Raw genomic sequence first — 19,857 nt, 5'->3', positions numbered from 1 at the left:
AGCTGGCAATGCCAGGGCATTCGGTGGAGCCAGGGGCTGATGAGGAGTGCAGAGACTGGCCCAGAGACCCGAGCGAGGCATCAAAGAAATCTCCCCATGGACCTAAGATTTTAGTGAGAGTGGTCCAGGGTCAGAGGGGACATTTAGAGCCAGAAAAAGAACAGGAACTTGCTCCCTTCAGTCTGTTGGATGGGGGGACACCTGGAACCTAAGATTAAGCAAGTGCTGAGTGAACTGCATGAGGCACTCACTCCTGACTGGGAAACAAATTAAGGATTAATCCTTACCTACACTTCGAGTCTCAGCCCTACACACCTTGTATGGGCACAAACCATTGGAAGTTATTGGTTAAGGCAACGTGCACTTCAGACAAGGCTTAGAGGTAACTGGAATGAAGCCGATATATTTGACACATCGGTGCAACGAGTGCAGCAGACATTTGGGTTGGAAGAATCTGACAAGACCGGGACAGGCAGAAATCATAAAGTAACTGGACTTGGAATATGGAGTCTAGATTGGGACAGCTCTGATGAGTAACTTACTCAGCAAGACATTTAACATCAAGGTGGTGTAAGATGGGGGTGCGAGGGAAAGGAGGAACCCCAGAATCTCTCTCTGAGAAGAGATTCACTGAGCTCCAAATCCAGAGAGTAGAAGGTGGGCTGCGATGGGACTGGACACCTCTCAAGGCATTAAGATCAATGTCCCAAGACATCAATATCAATATAACCACATGGCAGGCAACCTCATCAAGATGGCGGCCCACCACTCCTGGGATAAAGGAGGACCGGTGGGTTTTTTTTTAGAGCAACAGCGAAGCAGAAATGCCAGGGAAACAGGTAGGGAGTATCCAAGCCAACATCATTCCAAAACAACCCCTGCCTAAAAGTACCCAATTAATTTTGGCAAGCTAGATAAGTAAGAGAATTAAAAAAAATCACACTTATACCGACTGAAGAAAAGATGATCGCAAGACAATTTGTTGGGACTCTCAGAATAAAAAAATCTCAAATATCAGCAGGACAGTAAAAATAAGAAAGCAGCAGGCAGAGACAGAGGATTTAGATAATGTTATTCGCACAGTGGGTTGTCAGTTTTACAAACATCCGACTAAGGGCAGAAGGAAAAGAACCAGCAGAGCCCTGGTGGGGAAGTGTGACAATGTAGAAATGTTTCAAGAACAATATGTTCCCTCAATTAGAGGAATCTATGGAAGTTATTGATGCAGGCAGATAAAGCAAACTGACTTTCCTTTCCCCCATATCCTTTTACGTGCATTGAAAGTATAATAGGTGTGTGTGTGTGCACGAGTGAGCGAGAGAGAGAGAGAGGTTTACCTTGTGACTCTAGTACACACAACCGTGGGAACTCTGCATTATGCTGTTAGCAGGGGATTGTGCAACTTGGCCTCCGACTACACTGGAAGAGAGAGAAACTCAGTCTTTTAAACCAGTATATGTGCCTAGGCTTGAATGGACATTGGTAGAAGTCATCTCTCCCTCCTGCTTTTATGCAGCTCCCCATCTCCATGGCTGCACCGCTTTCTGTTGCCTCCCTGTTGTCCCCATCCGTGATTCTTTCTTCACCTCCCAGGACTTACAAAATAACTTGGCACTTCAACTTGCAAGAAAGCTTCTTCTTCCCAGTCTCTTGCCTCATGACACATTGATGTGTGGAGAGACTTTCACAGGACAGAGAGGAAAAGTAATATACCTCCGAGCCACTCCTTTGTCCCTCTCTTTCTTTGCAGGTTCTCCAGATGTCCCTATTTTCATTTCCTTCCTTTCCCAGAAGCCTTGATTCATCAAGGCCTCGATTACTAGTTCTTTGAAATATTGTTCTACAATATGGAGACACTGCAGTTTTAATAAGAGCAAAGCAGAAGGCACCGAAAACAAATAAATCATTGAAAGCCCTACTGAGAGCCCTACTTCCATATTGGCAAAAATATAAATCTCTTTTGAGTTCTTCAGGGAACGGGCCATATTTTTGTTTTGTGTTTGCAATGTTTTTAATAGAACAGGGTCCTGGTTGATGACCTGGTTTCCAAATATATTGAGGACCACTCTAGAAAAATATATTATTTTATAATATATATAAATATTTGGTCATATATTATAACATAGTATGTTATATAAATATCTGGTTGATGACCAGATGTCCAAATATATTTGTAGAGTGGTATCATTTTTTTTATATATATATATAAAAAATGAACTTATGCCTTGATCTAGAAAAGCATGCAAGTGCACAGTTTCTTTAGCTTCATGCATAGGCTCACTGAATCCCAAGGATGAGGCAATACAAACATTTATATTTAGCTGCATATTTATCTTGCTATTTCTTGAACTCTGATACTGGTTTTGCTTTATATTTTCTGGGAGACTTCACTGATGTCCACAAGTGATGGAGAAGTCAGCAGATATTTGAAGGCTCATTCAAGTTCACATAGAGCTTGCAAAGTTCAACAGAATGAAAAAGTTATCGAAAATGATACTTTTTAAACATGATTTACTGCATTTTATGGTCTGTTATGTCACTTATAACATCTTGTATAACGTTCAGGCACGTTTAATGCTTTACCTTCAAACCACTAGCTCATCTCAGCTGTTTTACTGGTCTGAATTATTGTATAGCTCTAGCTTTATATCCTAAACTTGCTGGGTGTATTTTATCTTTCTAGTGTAACTAATGTATATATGTCCATGCTATTTTCTTTATAACAGAAAGTACTCTTAAAAATGAGACACGTTTTCCCAAACAACAATTGTAGTGCAAAACAAATCAATCTTTCCTGACTATTATTCCAAATTCAACTCCCCCTCTCATGAAGACTACTCCTCCCAAGTGCAACTCATAAAAATATACTTAAAGATAGGTTGAGTTCTGTGATTTTTTTTGTGTAATTCTGGAAGCATAGAAGCAATGTAATTACTAGTAGAGGGTAGGATTTATTCAAGGGCAGACTTTCACAGAAAAATACATGGGGAGTATTTGTGTTTAAGCTTGGGAGAATTTCCAACAAGGCGACTGGAATTTAAATATAACCTTCCATTGAAAAGGTTGGTAGCCACTATTATATTATATTTTGACAAAAGAAACAATGAAACTAAATCATCAGAGTTAGAGCAGAACAAAAAGCTGTTCAACAACACAGCACAAACACAAGAATATAGGACCAGAAAAAAAATATACCTAACTGAAACTTTGGTTAATATACTATGTGACAATCTATAGTATTCACTGAATGTAACCCAGCCCATATCTCAATACATCATTAATTATCAATAATTAAATACCAGGATAGCATAAATAAAATTTAAAAAACCTAAGACTCAGCCAGGAGTACAGGAGATGCAAGGCGTTTTCTTGCAAATGAAAATCCTTTTAAAGAACAGCCCCACTCTACCATGTTTTGGCTATTAGTTGTGAACCTTACAAGAAATTTGAAGGGAATAAAGTTGAAATATGAAGAACTTATTGGCTCATAACTGTTCAAGGACCACAACCCAGGATTTCTACTCTGAGGACAGGGCTGGTCCAGCCACTTTCCCTTTTGCTCCTTCTCTGTCTGGCCCTGTCAATCTTGTATTCCTTTTTCCACCAGCAAAGCTCCAGTGGCAGGGGTGCTTCATCTGTAGGTGTCCTGTTGCCTTCCTGTTATCCCTATCCATGGTTTAGCACTCTCCTGAGGATTAGGACTGACTCCAGAGGTGGCAAATGAAGTGAGATCTTTACTTCCCAACTGCTCTAAACATTATAAAACTGCTGCCACCATTGATAAAATAGGGTTTTCAGGATTTTTACCACGCTGTACACACATGCACAGCCTAGGTGTCAAGATCTAGATGGTTTAACATACATATTGGAGGCAGTGTTTTAGACATGCTGCTCCCTTTAAGGGCTGGTTAGGCATTCCCCTGTTCACTGCGCCAGTCCTGAGAACCTAACTCTCCCCATTTTAGGTACAGGGTACATTAATCAGGTTTGTCCATTCCATTTCTGGATCTAGACACCTGCCCTTTAGGCACAGGAATTTATTGTTGCCAACCTAGTTGCCTTTTCCTCTGTGCTTCAGTTCCCCATAGGTTGAAATGGGTAACACCCTACCTGTCAAGAATATGGTGAACATACATGTATTAAAAAACCAGAGAGACGACTATGATGATGTTGAAAACAAAATATCATCTCCTTGTTCTATTCTGCTTCCATTAAGAGTCTGTAAACCCAATTTTAAGGTGGAGAGGGAGAGGGGCAATTGAATGCACATTTTTTTTTTAAATGTAGCAGGCATGCAAACAAGTCACACTCCATTGCCATTCTGGCCATACCCTGGAAATGAGGTTTTACAATGACTCAGAGTTTAAATGTTTGCTTCTTTACAGTTAAATGCCTGCAGGCTCATTTCCTGCAAAGTACTATATTGGGAGTAGATTTGGAACGGAGAGAAAAACACTGAAGTTACAGTTCTTTATAGAATACATATTAAAAGTCTAATTTTAACTTATTGCTTCTTTCACAGAGGAGGATACTCTGCACGGTCCTATTTTTACCCAGGAGCCATACGATATTACTTATTCTATGGGTTCAGCGGATCCAGAAATACTGCTGAATTGTACAGCTAAAGGATACCCATTGCCATACTACAGGTGAAATCATCTTTGCAAGTGTTCTGTTTCACTTGTTTTCAACTCTGTTTGATCAAAGCTTAGTAATATACTCAGTGTACTGCTAAGTGCTTGTGCACATAGGCTTGGCATTACCTGTGCATGTAAATACTAATGTGGGTACACATTGTACAGTCTAACTGTGAGATACAATTATATGCATATGAAGCTTTGTCTTTAGAGCATTAATATTAAGAAAAGATACATGACAATGACAATATGAACTAATTTAAGAAACTGCTTTTTAAAAAATGATTAGGAACAAAAATGTGAGAGACCACAATTAGGCAATAAGGAAATAACATATCACATGGTACCTGATTAAGACCCTATCTGTTGGCTTTGCTGAGTGAAGTTGTTCAGACCAGAGGTGTTTAGATATTTGCACAAAAGAGAGAGAAAATGGTGGGAAAAGTTAAATATAATGGTTTTGTGCAATTATTTTTATTTCTGCTAAAGACAAGTTTTCAGTGGCATAATGTCATAAGCATTAGCATAAATAAGACATATCTATGAACACTTCCTTCAAAGGAAAAAAATTACAAACCTAAAAGGATACCTCAAGATTCACAGTACAGTTGTGAAAATTGCAAATAGATACGAGTCTTGGCTCTGCAAGGATTTGCAAAATTTTTCTGGCACCATACCTGCTAACAGTTCAAAAGCAAACAGCACCCCCTCCCCATTGCCAAATTCTCACATTCTATGTACATATTTATATAGTTCTATGTATGTATTTAGAGAAACAGCTAGGCATAGCTCTGATATCTAGTAGGACTATGCAAGCCTTCAGACCATGCTTCAGATCCAGAGAAGCTTCAGACACTTCGGCATCTGAAGCAGCGTGTCCGGATCGAAGCGCAGGCTTCGTTAGGCTTTCCGAAGTGGTTCGGAGATTCTGAAGCTCTTCGGAGCCGCTTCAGAGATCCGGCCATAGGGTATAATGGGAAATCAATGAAATATCTATAACTTTGTTGTTTTCTGTCTGATTTGGATGAAACTTCGAGGAATAATAGCACCTGCTGAGAGCATGAAGCTTACCAAGTTTCAAGAAGATCAGTGCAGGGGCTCAGGGGAAACTGCACCCCAAATTTGTTGAAAGCAAAACTCTGTCATGTCTATGCATTACACCACAGGGGGGTGAAAACTTAGCCCCTGGTGAGGCCACAAAGCCTGCTAAGTTTCAAGAAGATCAGTATAGGTGTTTGGGGGGAACTGCATCTCAAGCTGCTGACAGGCAAAACTCATGACATAGCTGCCCCTGTGTGTGTTAAGGCGCAGCGGGATGAAAAACTGCAGGGGTGATGGCCCCTGCTCAGGCCACGAAGCCTGCCAGCTGTCAAGAAGATAGGTGCAGGGGTAGTCTGGCTTCTGGGGCCCTGCACCTCTGGCTGCTGAGAAGCAAAACTCATGATATGGGTGACGCTGTGTGTGTTAAGGTGCAGCAGAGTCAAAGCTGCAGGGATGGCCCTTGCTGAGGCCACAAAGCCTGCCAGCTGTCGAGGAGATCGGTGCAGGGGGGTTCTGGGGCCCTGCACCTCTGGCTGCTGAGAAGCAAAACTCATGATATGGGTGACGCTGTGTGTGTTAAGGTGCAGCAGAGTCAAAGCTGCAGGGATGGCCCTTGCTGAGGCCACAAAGCCTGCCAGCTGTCGAGGAGATCGGTGCAGGGGGGTTCTGGGGCCCTGCACCCCTAGCTGCTGACAGACAAACCTTGTGACATGGGTGCTTGGGCAACTGACTGTCTCTGTCTTGGAGCAATGATTGTCTGTATTGATTATTTCCTCCCCTTAGTCTGTGGTTTTGTAAGTGTTAATCCATGCTCATTAACTCAGTATGTAGTAGCTAGGTACTGTGTATTGATCTGGTCCCTGAGTGAATCATGATTGATTGGTAACACAGTAGCTTAGCAGCCATGCCTGCAGTAGTCCCCCTTACTCCCCCCTCCCCCCATGCCCCGACAGACACAGTTGCACAAGTACCCATGTCACGAGTTTTGCCTGTCAGCAGCCAGAGGTGCAGGGCCCCAGAACCCAGAACCCCTGCACCTATCTTGACATCTGGCAGGCTTCGTGGGCTCAGTACAGGCTAGCAGGCCTGCACTTTCACCCTGCTGCACCTTAATACACACAGTATCACCCATGTCATGAGTTTTACTTGCCTGCAGCTTGAGGTTCAGTTCCCCCCCAAACCCCTGAACTTATCTCCTTGACAGCTGGCAGGCTTCGTGGCTTGAGCAGGGGCCATCACCCCTGCAGTTTTTAGCCCGCTGCACCTTAACACACACAGGGTCAACTATGTCATGAGTTTTGCCTGTCAGTAGCTTGAGGTGCAGTTCCCCCCCAAACCCCTGCACCGATCTTCTTACCGATCTTCTTGAATCTTGGCACGCTTCATGCTCTCAGCAGAGGCTACCACCTGCAAGTTACACCCAAATCAAACAAAAACCAAAGTTATAGATATTTCATTGATTCCCCATTATACACTATTGCCGGATCTCTGAAGTGGCTCTGAAGCTTCAGAGCTGCTTTGGCCAGATCAAAGCGGGAACCTGGTCCAGAGCTCCAGATCGGATCACTGGCATCCGAAGCGGCCGGATCCAAAGTTGGATCGAATAACTGCCTACTCGCACAGGCCTAATATCTAGCTTGTGACAGCCTATAGGTTCACTTAATAAAATCTAGGTCTGTAGCATTGTTTGCTTGTTCAATAACCATGACGAGACCATTTGAAACAGCCTGTTTCAAGGCTCTAAAACTTGAGTTTAATGGGCTCCTATACATGGGCATGGATCCTGCTCTGATGCACTGGAAATCCAGTGTGCCAGAGCAGATTTCATTACATGAGTCTGCTGGAGCACAGATGACTTGATCAATCGAGTCTGCAAGAAAATTGACACATCACATGTCACGTCTATCAGCATCTGCACACCTCCACATTGAAAAAATGGCAGTGGTGCACTTTGAAATAAAACTCATTGGAAATGGCCCCACCGCCATTTTTTCAGCATAGGAACATGCAGCAATGCTGATACAGGTGATGCACAGGCACTTTTAATTAGAGCAGCTTGCTAATTAAAGTGCCCGGAGCTGCATCCCACAGCATGTGTAAAAATGTCCAATGAGAGGAGAACCTTTATGTTTAGAAAGGGATACTATAACTGTACCAGAGCATAGGGGTAAACCATTAGTTTTGTTGAAAAACAACAAATTGCATGTGGGAGATACAAAAGGAAATTGAATGTTACCTAATAAGTTTGGGATTTTGCTCAGTTTGTTTTCTTTAAATTGCAAAGTGAAGATTTCACGGAAAGGCTGCCACAATGGAGCCAGAACGTGGCTTCTCTGCATCTTAAATGTATTTGTATCACAGTTATGGTCTCTTGCAAAGTTCTTTATTTATGAAGCAGCATTTATTTTTCTCCTCATTTTGTGCAATTGTAGTCTCCCCTCCCTATACAAAGTTTTGCTTGTCCTCAATCCCATCATGCCTGTAGTCAGCATCTGGCCGTCTATTACCCAAAGTCATTGTGTTTGTTTCCCCGCACCACCTACTAACCCACTTCCAGCCAGCTAGGAAATGCCAGCTACTTTCCTTCATACTCATTTTCAAATAGCATTTGCAGCATCCAAAGAACCTTAAAAACTTCAAAGCATTTCCTCATCTTCCTCATCCCATCAATTTAATCTCCTCTCCAGCTTTATCTGATGTTCCAGCTCCATGGGTGGCAGTACATGGCATATTGTGGAGGGGACAGGCAGCACAGTGGCTGATAGAGCAGGAAGTCAATAAAATCAGCCACAATATGAAACTGTAGTAACATCCTTTGTTGAGTGAGGAGTTAAAATCGACTACTCTGAGGTTTCTCTTTGATTCATAAATACAGAAGCACAACAAGAATAAAGTTATACCCACGATACTTTGCCATCTAGCCCATGTTTACATAAAGAAATATGCTGATCTTAAAATAAAATAAAAAGTTTAGTGCGTCCTAAAGGTCTTTTTATAAGAATTTCATTATATTTTTTTAAAAGCCTGTTGACTGTAGTCATAATTTTTTTGCAACTTCATTTCAAAAACCCATAATATTTAACAACCACACCACAAAAATTATAGTACTGAAATGGGCACAGGGAATTTGTAAAAAATGAGATACTAAATTCCATATTGTGTTGGAAAGAAAGGAATGCTGATCTGATTATACTGAAAACAAAAAAGGACAGAAATGTAATTTTACTTGCTGTGTCTGTGTTAGTAAAACAATGTGAGTATACAGTTGAATTAACTTTCAATGTAATTTGTTTTTAATGTATACTTGAGTTCTCTCTATTAATGATTGGGCTAATAATTGTCCTGTGCTTTTTATAATATTGGCACAAGACAAAATATGGCAGTGCCTTTCAATCTTCTTTGCACTTCAGTATTTTTATTTCAAATGAATAATTTAATCCATGCATTTAACTTCATTTTCTGATTAGAAAGCATCTATAAGCATATTATGACTTCTTGTAATTTAACTGTTATTCAATATTATTCAGCGTGTGTGTGGGGGGGGGAGGTGTTTACATGCATGTTCACATGCTGGATAAAATTGCATATAGATAAAGTTGATGGGACTTAGCCTGTCCCCTTAGATGGAGAAGTACTCATTACTATACTCAATGAATTGCAAAAATATATTTTGTGGGTCTTACTCATACTATGGAAAAGCTGCCCTTGAGTGATGGCTGAATCCTTTATATTGCCTGCCTGTTGACTAAAATGTTGTCCCCCAGCTACTATAAATAAATATTCCCTTTGCCACCTATAGGTTGACTTAAAGCAATGAAATCAGACAAATGTCCTCATATCTGTTGGATACAATGTTAGATTTTAAAACATATCACATCACATTTAAGTCAAATAGGAGTAAATATCATTTGCATACCCCTTTTCCTTGTCTTTTGGTTACTAGATGCTACCCTTTTACTATTACCCCAAGCCTTAACCCACCTGGTTTCTAGGCCAACATTGTACAACTGATCACAGAAAAGACTGTCTTTGAAGAGTTGTGCAGGAGATTTTCCCACAGAATACATGAGATGTACAACAAATACAGAACTTAAATGATGAAGACTGTTGAAATTACTCGTTTTGAAGCAGATACTATGGTTTCAGTGGATGTTCTTTACAAGCATATTCTGCTTTGATTGATGGATATATCTGGCCACATGATCAGCTGGTGTAATTTGATATGGTTTATTAAAAGTGAGGCTCTGGCCTTCTCATACGACTGAATTCTCAGTGTAATATCAACTGGGTATCTGTTTAATAAGTTAGTGTGCCTTATAATTAGTGATGATTCTCCAGATGGATGATGTTAATGATTACGAGTTGAATGTGCTCTAATGAGGGTATTAGAAATGCCCAACGTTGACATGGCTCCTGATGGAAATGTCATCACAGAGGCATTTGAAAGGAGTAGGGGATGACTATTCAACAGAATTCTGTCCCACTTGACCAAGTGACTATGGAACGTGTGTTGTGCTTACTGCAAGATTCGGGTTCTTTGACATTATGAGCAAGAAATGGGAAAAGGTGAAGAGGACACTCTGCTTGACAGGTTAATCTGTCTCACTTGTTATGCTTTTGTTGTGTCAGGATGATTCTGATGTCTCCTGGGGCTTTGATTGCAGCTTGCTGATTTTGGAAACATTCTGAAATGGAAAAGAAAACTATAGTAACAGATAAAGTCTGGTGGGGATTTGTTCTTCTTACTTGGCATAATGATTAGGGACCTACCTAAATCACAATTTCATGGATTTCACCCATGAGTGGGGGGAGGAGGGGAAGGTTTCCAGGAAATCCAGGGTTGTTCTCAAAATCTGCAAAAAACTTAATTTAAAAAGTTGTTTTTTTGTTGTTGGTTTTGTTTTTAATCAACTCTTCCCTTCCCAAGAGGGATCACAGCCCACCCAGGAGAGAAAGGTGCATGGTGGGGTGGCACATAAGGGGAAGCAGACAAGATGGCAGTAGCCCCTCGTGTCTTCCACCCTCCCTTCTGGGCCTCTCCACCACTCAGCACTGAGTGTCTGGATGAAGGGCAGCCAGTGGTGAAGATGGGGACTGGCCCATCATTCCTCCTTCCTCCTGCAGCCTCTCCATCAATCAGTGCTGAGGGGCAGGGCTTCTCCACCAATCAGCTCTGAGGGGTGCGGCCAACATAAAATGCCTGTGAAATGGGCTCTTTGTGCTGGTACAAAGCCACAAAAATGGTCGTGTCTCACCATGAGTTAAGAAGGTTAAGAGTAACGATGATCTGTGCTCTTTGGTTCCTTGTAGCACAATCTTGATTTCCATAAGCCCTGGTACAGTAGTGCTTCTCATATACTTATCAGGGAGTTTTCTGGTTGTAAGCAGCACACTGGAAATACTTTCTTTAATGTTTTCCAATTGAGGAAACAATTTCATCCTCCTTTGACTGCCACTCAGGTCAGTTGCTTCAGGTAAATTTTTAACCACTTATAAAAGCACCAATAAAAGACCACTGTAGTATTTGATTAACCTGTTTTGGTGCAAAAATGCTTTGTAGCATCCATTCCGTCTCAGGGAGATGCTGATTCTATGCATGTCTCATTTGAAAGGGTGATGATATCCTGGATCTGCACAGAGTAACCATGCACGTGTAATGATCAAAAGGAATGGCTAGGGATGTTCAAATTGATCAAATTGATTTTTTTTTAATGGAAGCAGAAGACTCACCATCCACATGTCTGTTCCTATTGTTTGCATTTGTTTGTAAAATGTGCAAGAGGAAAACCCTCTTTTCCTTTGCAACACAGAAAGCAAAACAAAGTGAGAACAGTGGTCTGTGAGACTGTTTAAAACCGAAATGACCTTGGTGGTTTCAAACCAAGGCCCCAGTCCTGTTTTGTTTCTATAATCATGAACTGGAATATAATCTATAAACTGGGGTGTCAAATGTATCAGGCACGATTGTTGTGCAGCTGGTCCACAGGCTGGGTCAGGCCCAGAGACCAGCCCCGCATGCCAGATCTAGCACAGACTGCCCCAGCTCAGGTGCCTCATGAGGTTCAAATCCCAGACCTGCAGCATGGGGTTGATCCAGTACACACAGTGTGTGGCATATGGGTCAATTCTGACACCAGTGGGCCTCATTGTGGGCTAGATGATAAACCACTATGGGCTGGATCCACCCCATGGGCTGCATCTTTGATGCCCTTGATCTATAGTATTACATGTATTTAATCTTTAATGTACTAGTAAATCAAACATAATGAATCACTAAAAGAAAGCTGAAATGAAGTATTTTTACCTTGTCAAAGCCAACTGTAGTTGAACATAATCTGCATGAAATCTTTTGATATTACCTTAATGAAATGAAAAATTGAAAATTATTTCTTTCAACTGTGCACTGAACATTTGCACCAAATCTTAATGAAACATTAAACAAAACTTTATTTTTCTGATAGAAACTTTCCCATTTTTTTTTAAATCATGTCTACTAGATCCCTACTTGATGTCAACATTTTAATTTTTTTAAAACCAAGATGCCTCCCCTGCTCCTATCCAGGAAAACAAAGGCTTTTTCTGGGGCTGGTGGGGGAAGCTAAATCAATAATTAATGTTGCCTTGCCTAACCAAATCAATTTTATTATCTTAGGAAGTTCAACTCTTTTCTGTGTCTACTTAAGTTTCTGCAGCATAGTACAGGAGCTGTAGTTTCAATGCCTCCTTTCTCTATTTTTCTTCTCTGGGTAAGACTACCTAAATCGACTATACATCCCGTGATGTGCAGTGAGTCATTTAGCAAAATGGAGACACCATGCTGCATTATGAGAACTAGATTTTGGCAGGAAGCCATAATGGAGCATAGAGCCTGAGGCATTCAACTGAAAAACCTCTCATGAAGCAGTGCAAAAGTAGAGGGTATCAAACTAAAAATATACCTGAGTCAAAACAAAACATTTTGATATCTAAAAACTTCTGAGATTTTCTATTCTGAAAAAAAAAAGTTGACATTTCAACATTTTGTCTTCATTTGGGGGGGAAAAAATCACAAATATCATTCTTATTTTTAGTACCTTTGCATATGCAAAGGGGATTTTAGTAACTTTGATATGAATGGGAGGGTAGATAAAACCCAAGAGTAGGATAAGTGACTTAATCATATTATACATGGAGGGAAGATTTGGGATAAATCTTTAAGATAGTATCAAAAGCAAATCTAATGGATGAAAGATAACGAGACAGAGTCATGCTAGAAATAAAAGGGTTTATTTTCAGAAAATGGGGATAGTTGATCATTGGACCTACTTAACAAGAAATATGGTGGATTCTCCTTTACTTGACATCTTTAAATCAAGGTTGGAGTCCTTTTGGAAAGATATGCTCTAGCGTGGCTGGAAATTATAGGCTGTCTGAAGGATTTACTGGCAACAGTCTATGGTCAGTATTTTGTAGGAAGTTGGATTAGATTTTAATATTATTCTCTTTGGGCCTTAACCTCCATGCATCTATAAAATAGGGCTTCTTGAGGACTGACCACATTTTCTATCTATCTATCTCATCTGAGCACATTTCCTCTCTAGGGAATTATTTAAACCAAGATCAACATCTTAATTATTTTCAGTCTAGAATCTGAAGATAGGCAATTTTTCATCGGTGTTGCATGGCACACAAGAAGAAGATATATATTTTAAATAGAAAAGCTTCCTGCCACTTGGCCATATGAGGCTTCATATACATGCATTAAAAAATATTTGAAATTATCCTCCACATATTCCTTGATATGAAATAGCATTCTGCGCTAGGCAATGCAATCATTAAATACTTGTCTGGCAATCACACAAATTTATTAATTCCCTTCCTTCATTGATTTAAACATATTAATTAGGAAAAAACCCACGCCAGGAGCTGAACTCCTGGTCTATATGCACAGTTTAATAATCATTGTACCATGGTGATTAGAATGATTATGGGGATACTGTGAAAAATTCATTTGCTGAGACTAAGCCAACAACTTCGCATTTGTGTTGAAAAACAATTATAGAGCGTAATTGGGAGCCATGTAATAATGACAGCAGTTATTTCAGTGATTGATTCCTAAATTAAAAAGAGCTGGCAAACTGTGTCTCAGTATATCCTATGCTAGACAACTGAAAGGAGAACCAAGGTCCAGAGAGCAAGGATTGCAAGCAAATTATGGCATATGGCAAAATTGGGATGCAGAGAACTTCATAAAAAAGTAATGGATGGACAATCAGCAAAGTCTCTGCTCATTCTTACAGAAATGCAAAAGAGAGAATAGCAATTCAATGGTCAAAATCAGTAACAACTGGAGGCAGGCAAAATATTGATGTTCAACCATTGCCTCAAGAGTTCTTAGTGTTATAAAGCATTCATGAAAGAGAAGGCAGAGATTGGCGGATGTAGGTAAATTATTTAAAGCTACTAGAATTTTCTCATGGAATTCTATTGAGTTGATCAATCACTTCTCATCTTTAAAAGCATACATCTGCTATACCCAAGTCATGATTCTTGTCTTTGCCAGTATGTGTGTCAAGGTTCCTGTTGCAGCATGCAAGGACTAACCAAAACATCCTCCATTCACAGATACTCCACTCTACTAGACTGCAGATGGTTTATATCCAGTATTTTGCAATACATACCAGGCCAAATCAAGTGATTGATAATGAAGTTATGTCAACTTACACCAGCTGATAATGTATTGTCCAGAATTTTCATTCATACAAATTTTTAATTTTTCAGGCATTGGTTAAGGTGCAGAATTTTGTTTTAGGTTGCTTGCATTTCATTCATACAAATTTTTAATTTTTCAGGCTTTGGTTAAGGTGCAGAATTTCGTTTTAGGTTGCTTGCCGTAGAAGCAAATTCACCTAAGCTACTATCAATACCTGGGACCTTAAGTTGGTAGCTAATTGCCAATTGATGCTAATTAATACTTAATTAATGGCTAAATAACTAATGTTTAGTTAATTGATGCTAATTAACACATAATTAGTAGCTATAAACCCTTTTCTTTCCCTGCTGTTATACAGAGTGCTCCCACAAGGTCTTCTCCATTGCTTGAGCCATGTATGAATTGTTTTCATGGCTGTTTTATCTTAGTACTATGCTGTAGTAGGATTAGGAAGAAAATAATATCATTGGAACATAAGTACTTCTCTGCGACTGGCTTTATAACCCAACGGCTTCAAGCAGCAGCTTCTGGGGCAATTGCATTCTCTTAGCTTTGTTGTGTTAATTCTTCCCTGATTTAAATAATGGTGTGGTCGCGAGATTTTTTTCCATCTTACAATACATAATATTTGTTTTCTGTAAAATATAATGTTTATTCTGACATTTGTAAACAGCTATGACATGTTGCAGACACAATCCATTTTCTACTTAACAGGCTAACAGAGACGAATCAGATTTAAAAATAGCAGCACTCTCATTATTACATTATCAATCTCAAAACTAGCTCTATAAAAATCTCTCTGCTTTCGTCTGTCCTTTGAAGTATAATCCTTTCTGATTTATTTCTCCAAATCATTTCTGTAACCAAATTTATGACATCACTTGCAAAAACGGTAAAACATTTTCAGGTACCATTCATATTACGGGGAAAAAAAATTGCATCTCCAGTCAAGGCATATTTTGTACTCCCAACTGGTTGGATAATTTAGTTTGTGTGAATAAGTTATAATAATTTTTTTTCAAACAATTGGTAACTAATGTAAAAATCAGTAAAGATTTTCAAAATAATGGAAATATTGATATTGCTAAGATTAACATAAAAAACAGCCAGCTGTGAAAAACGGTATGATTCTGTGATATTTAACCACGCGTTTATTGTTACAGGTATGCTACATCACACTATTTAAAGATAAGTATGATTAGGCTCTGTAAATTATAAGCATAATTTGATTTTTTTCCCCTCAAAGGTGGAAGCAAAATGGCACAGATATTGATCTTACCATGAGTTATCACTACAGGTTGGTTGGAGGCAGCTTGGCAATCAATAACCCACATAAAAAACAAGATATTGGAACATACCAGTGTTTGGCCACCAATTCATTTGGAACAATTCTAAGCAGGAAGGCAAAGCTTCAGTTTGCATGTAAGTTGGAAAGATCATATTTATTACAGCCTTATTTTCAAGTTAATTCTGTATGTGTAATCTAATGTTTTGGACAGTGAAAGTATTACTCATGACTACATTAGAAGGCTTGGGATTAGTGGTGAGACCAATTGTAGTAAAAAAACCCAAAAAACAAAAACCTAAACAAGTATTAACATATAAAGCAGACATCTAATTCCTATAGTATCCAGAGCACAACAATTATCTATATACACTGAACAGTTACAAATGATGAATGTAAATACTCCTGTTTACTAAAGATGCTCTTTTGTTGCCCCCAAAAGGGCTCTTTTCTTGGTCAGAGTGCTCTTCATTAGTTATCTGCTTCCATACCTAGCCACAGGTGGGGGAAAATGGTTGCAAAAGGCTAGGTTTTCCATTTGCTGCAGCATAATGAGGTCCAGCAGAGTCACGCAAATGTCACACCCGTAATTATCTCAGTGACATTTTGTACATTAACAGACATTTAGTAAGATGCACTCTCCTTCCTTAAATACTATGGAAAAAAATGGTGTTGTGCTTTGATGAAATATGCCATATTTCACCTGGATTGGTGCAAGTTGAGATTTTTGCTTTGAATCATTGCAAGCATGATTATTTTAACCCCACTTTTTTTCATTTCCTCGCATTTTTGTGTGGTGACTAAATTCTGTTGATGCCCTCAAAGAAAACGTGGAGAACCACACATTTTATTCCACTCATTTTTCAGTCTAAAGGTCTGTGCTGTCTGTTGCTGGGAGAAAGCAATTGTTTTCAAACCTCATTAATAAAACATACATCTAAAGCCAACCTTGTGTCGCTATTTCAGACACCAGCAAAAATATTAATTATTAATCCTGTTCTATTTCTCATAGCAAATTTCATGTCTCAGAGGTTATGCAAAGGAGACATTAGAGGTCACAAGGGTTCACAGACTCTCTTTTAGTACAGCTGATCAAATGGTCTATCATTTGTACCATGTTTCATCATTTTTCCCATTGAATTTCTCAAACAAAGGGTTTGCCTCTAGAGCTGGTCAAATGGAAACCAAAGGTTGCTTCATCCAGTTCTCACTGCTCTTATATTTGCTTTCCTTAAATATTTCTGCAAGCAACAGTTTGTTTTTTCATGATAGATGAATGCCAGGCTGGGCGATAACATTTGTTTTGCGGCAGAACTAAATCCCTTTAATAGAGAAGCAGCAGAAGAGCAGACATCTTATGGGGGGGGGGCGGGGGGGAGTGAGTGAATAGCAAAAGCAGGGTAGATCAGGAAGGGAATTGGAGAAAGAATAAAGGAGATGTTAGTGAGAAGAGGAAGGAATCAGGAGAAAAAAATGGGTGCACAAGAAACAGCTGAAAGGAGAAAATCCTTGCCCATTATGTGCATACTTCTCAGACGATCTTGTAGAGAGAGGGACTTGAACTAACAGTCCAGTGTCAAATCTGAAGAAGAAAGTCCTCCGTTTGTCATCAGCTGAGATACTGTCCAGGTAGGAGGAAACAAACATCCATCAGGGGCCTACCAACAGGATCCCTTGAATGTACCAATTATTTTCTTCTGAAGATTTCTAAGAATGCTCCTTTTCACAGACCCTCGCTGCAGTGTGAAGGGGAAAGAAAGAGCTACTTCCTAACAGGAGCCTAAATGAAGAAAAAAGAGGGGCTCATTTGAACAACTTTTTGAGTAATTTGTTTTTTTTAACTTGGAAGAGGGAGGGAAAAACCTCCTCTCTTCTGGGCTATGGTTACATGATGTTTTCCTACCGTTGTTGGCATAAATAATCAGTACCCACACTTAAGAGGAAGATAGCCAACACACATTGATTCCTTACGTGGAGCTTCTGTTTGAAGTAATATCTACTCAAATGGTCCATTAACATGGGGAAAAAAAAGTTCATCAGGGAGTAGAAGTGAAATCCTAGACAACATTTAGCCAAAGAAGTTGAAAAGGTGAGAATAACTCTGAGAAAAAGCTATAAAAAGGGCATATATTTCCAAGCTCCGCCACAATAATGTTGGTTTTAGCGGTCCGCACATGCATTTGATCTGGGAGTAGTTTGCTCACGAGTAAACTACTTGAGAGTAAAGACTCCCAGGCAGGTGTCTACACGTGCAGAGACTCAGGAGCTCATGGCAGCAATCTGATCCCACCCCGGCCAGCCCTGCACTAGCCTCCTGCAGCAGCCGGGGAGCTCTAGGCTCCCCTTGGGTGGTAGCCCAGGGGCTGGCAAGGAGTATGGCCGAGGATACAGCTGTCTTGCAGGGGGCGGGGAGGGATGGCTGGGACACTGCTCCCAGGGGGCTGCCAGCTGCTGGGGTAGGCTTTGCCACCAGCCCCCAGGTGGGGACAATGTTCCCATGTCCCAGCAGCAGGAAACTCCTGGCCCCAGCTTACTGATCGGGGGAAAGGGACTTGGAAAGAGCTGCAGGGGAGGGAAGGCCCCCTGCCCTGATATGCTGTTGGGGAAGCTACCAGCAAGACCACAGCTGGGCAGTGAATCCCCACCCAGCTGGGGACTCACTGCTAGTTGTAAGTAGGAGTAGTCTCAGACTCCCCAGCCATGGAGTGGGGGCTGGGAGCTCCCTGCTGATAGAGGCTGGGGTCACAGAGCTGGGTGGGGAACAGGCTCTCCAGCCCCTGCCCTGCAATCATGGAAAGGAGACATTCCCCACCGAGCTGGGGGATCACTGCTAGCTACCCCACTGGTGGATCAGGGGTAGGGGCCTGGGACCTGCCCCACTCCTGCAGATTTCTTTACCCTGCACCTCAATCACTCAAATCGGTGCATGGGGCTGGGACCTGCCCCGACCAAGACAGTTGCCAGGCCCACTTCCACAATTACAGGGCAGGGGCTAGAGAGCCTGTTCCCCACCCATCTCTGCACCCGTTTCCCACCCAGCTCCACAACCACAGAACAGGTTCCCTAGTCCCCTCAGCAGGGAGCTCCCTAGTAGGATTGTTTGTCCAGGCCAAAACCACGTAAATGTTTTAATCCTTCCACGCTACAAAAGAACCCAGCATTAAATAAAGAAAATATGCTTAACACCATACAAGAAATAATGGCCACAAGCTAGCAGAGAGCAGATTTAGATTGGACATTAGGAAGAAGTTCTTCACAGTTCGAGTGGCCAAGGTCTGGAACGGGCTCCCAAGGGAGGTGGTGCTCTCCCCTACCCTGGGGGTCTTCAAGAGGAGGTTGGATATGCATCTAGCTGGGGTCATCTAGACCCAGCCCTCTTTCCTGCCTATGCAGGGGGTCGGACTCGATGATCTATTGAGGTCCCTTCTGACCCTAGCATCTATGAATCTATGAATCCACCAGAAGCACTGAACTCAACAATAGGCACGGTCCCTTGGTGATATATTTGTATATCAAGCAGTTTGTTTTACTTAATGCCCCTGTACATAAAGGCAAGATGTGATGTAATGTGCAATGAACACCATCCACACCGCCAGCCATGCTACACTTGCAGGTCAGGAGGTGCGATTGTGGGATCCCACCTTACATCCCATCTTGCATTATTTGCCAGTGCAGGGGGAGCCTGGGATTGGGATCAGGCTTCTTTTGCACTGGCAAGAAGCAAGCTCCTGTGTCTGAGAGTTGCTCTCAATTGATCACTTCTTCCACTGTGGTGATCTCCCTATCCTGGGTGTGCGCAGAATCCCTGGGGCCAGAGGATCACCCCATGGGTGATCTCCTTACCCTAGTAGTGTGGGAAACCCCTGGTATTGGCAGATCATCATGATCCTCTGGCCCTGGGGCTTTCCCACATCCACAGGGGAGAGGGACCACCTCTGTAGTAATCCCCTAATACCCAGGGGTTTCATGCACCCCCAAGCCTCAGGGATCATGGCAGCCATGATCCCGAGTGCTCCAAAGTTTCCTGTTGGGCCTGGTGGACCCCTGCAGATGGGAGCCCTGTCAGTCTCCCCTGCAGCTGGGATCCCAATCAGCTGTTACATGTGTAAATTCAAGCCGGATAAAAACCAGTTATACAGTTAGTATACACTTTCAAGGTATAACTTTAAAGCTGTGTGCAGCTTTTTATTGTGCGATAGCTA

The 19,857-nt window shown here is 41.2% G+C and overlaps 1 protein-coding gene across 2 annotated transcripts in view; it reads left to right on the top strand.

Moving 5' to 3' along the window:
• Positions 1 to 15,616: 15,616 nt before the first annotated feature.
• Positions 15,617 to 19,857, top strand: part of LOC102384413 (contactin-6) — a 123,441-nt gene continuing 119,200 nt past the window's right edge. For both annotated transcript variants that reach the window (XM_025197979.1, XM_014517458.2), the window contains exon 1: positions 15,617 to 15,792. In XM_025197979.1, the coding sequence (XP_025053764.1) occupies positions 15,651 to 15,792 (142 nt within the window). In that variant the 5' untranslated portion in view covers positions 15,617 to 15,650. The remainder of the gene's footprint in view (positions 15,793 to 19,857) is intronic.

The sequence above is a fragment of the Alligator sinensis genome, unplaced genomic scaffold (genome assembly GCF_000455745.1).
Source record: "Alligator sinensis unplaced genomic scaffold, ASM45574v1 scaffold121_1, whole genome shotgun sequence".
NCBI classification, from domain to species: Eukaryota; Metazoa; Chordata; order Crocodylia; family Alligatoridae; genus Alligator; species Alligator sinensis.
The sequence above is the reverse complement of the archived record's forward strand: the minus strand, read 5'-3'. Positions and strand labels throughout refer to the sequence as shown.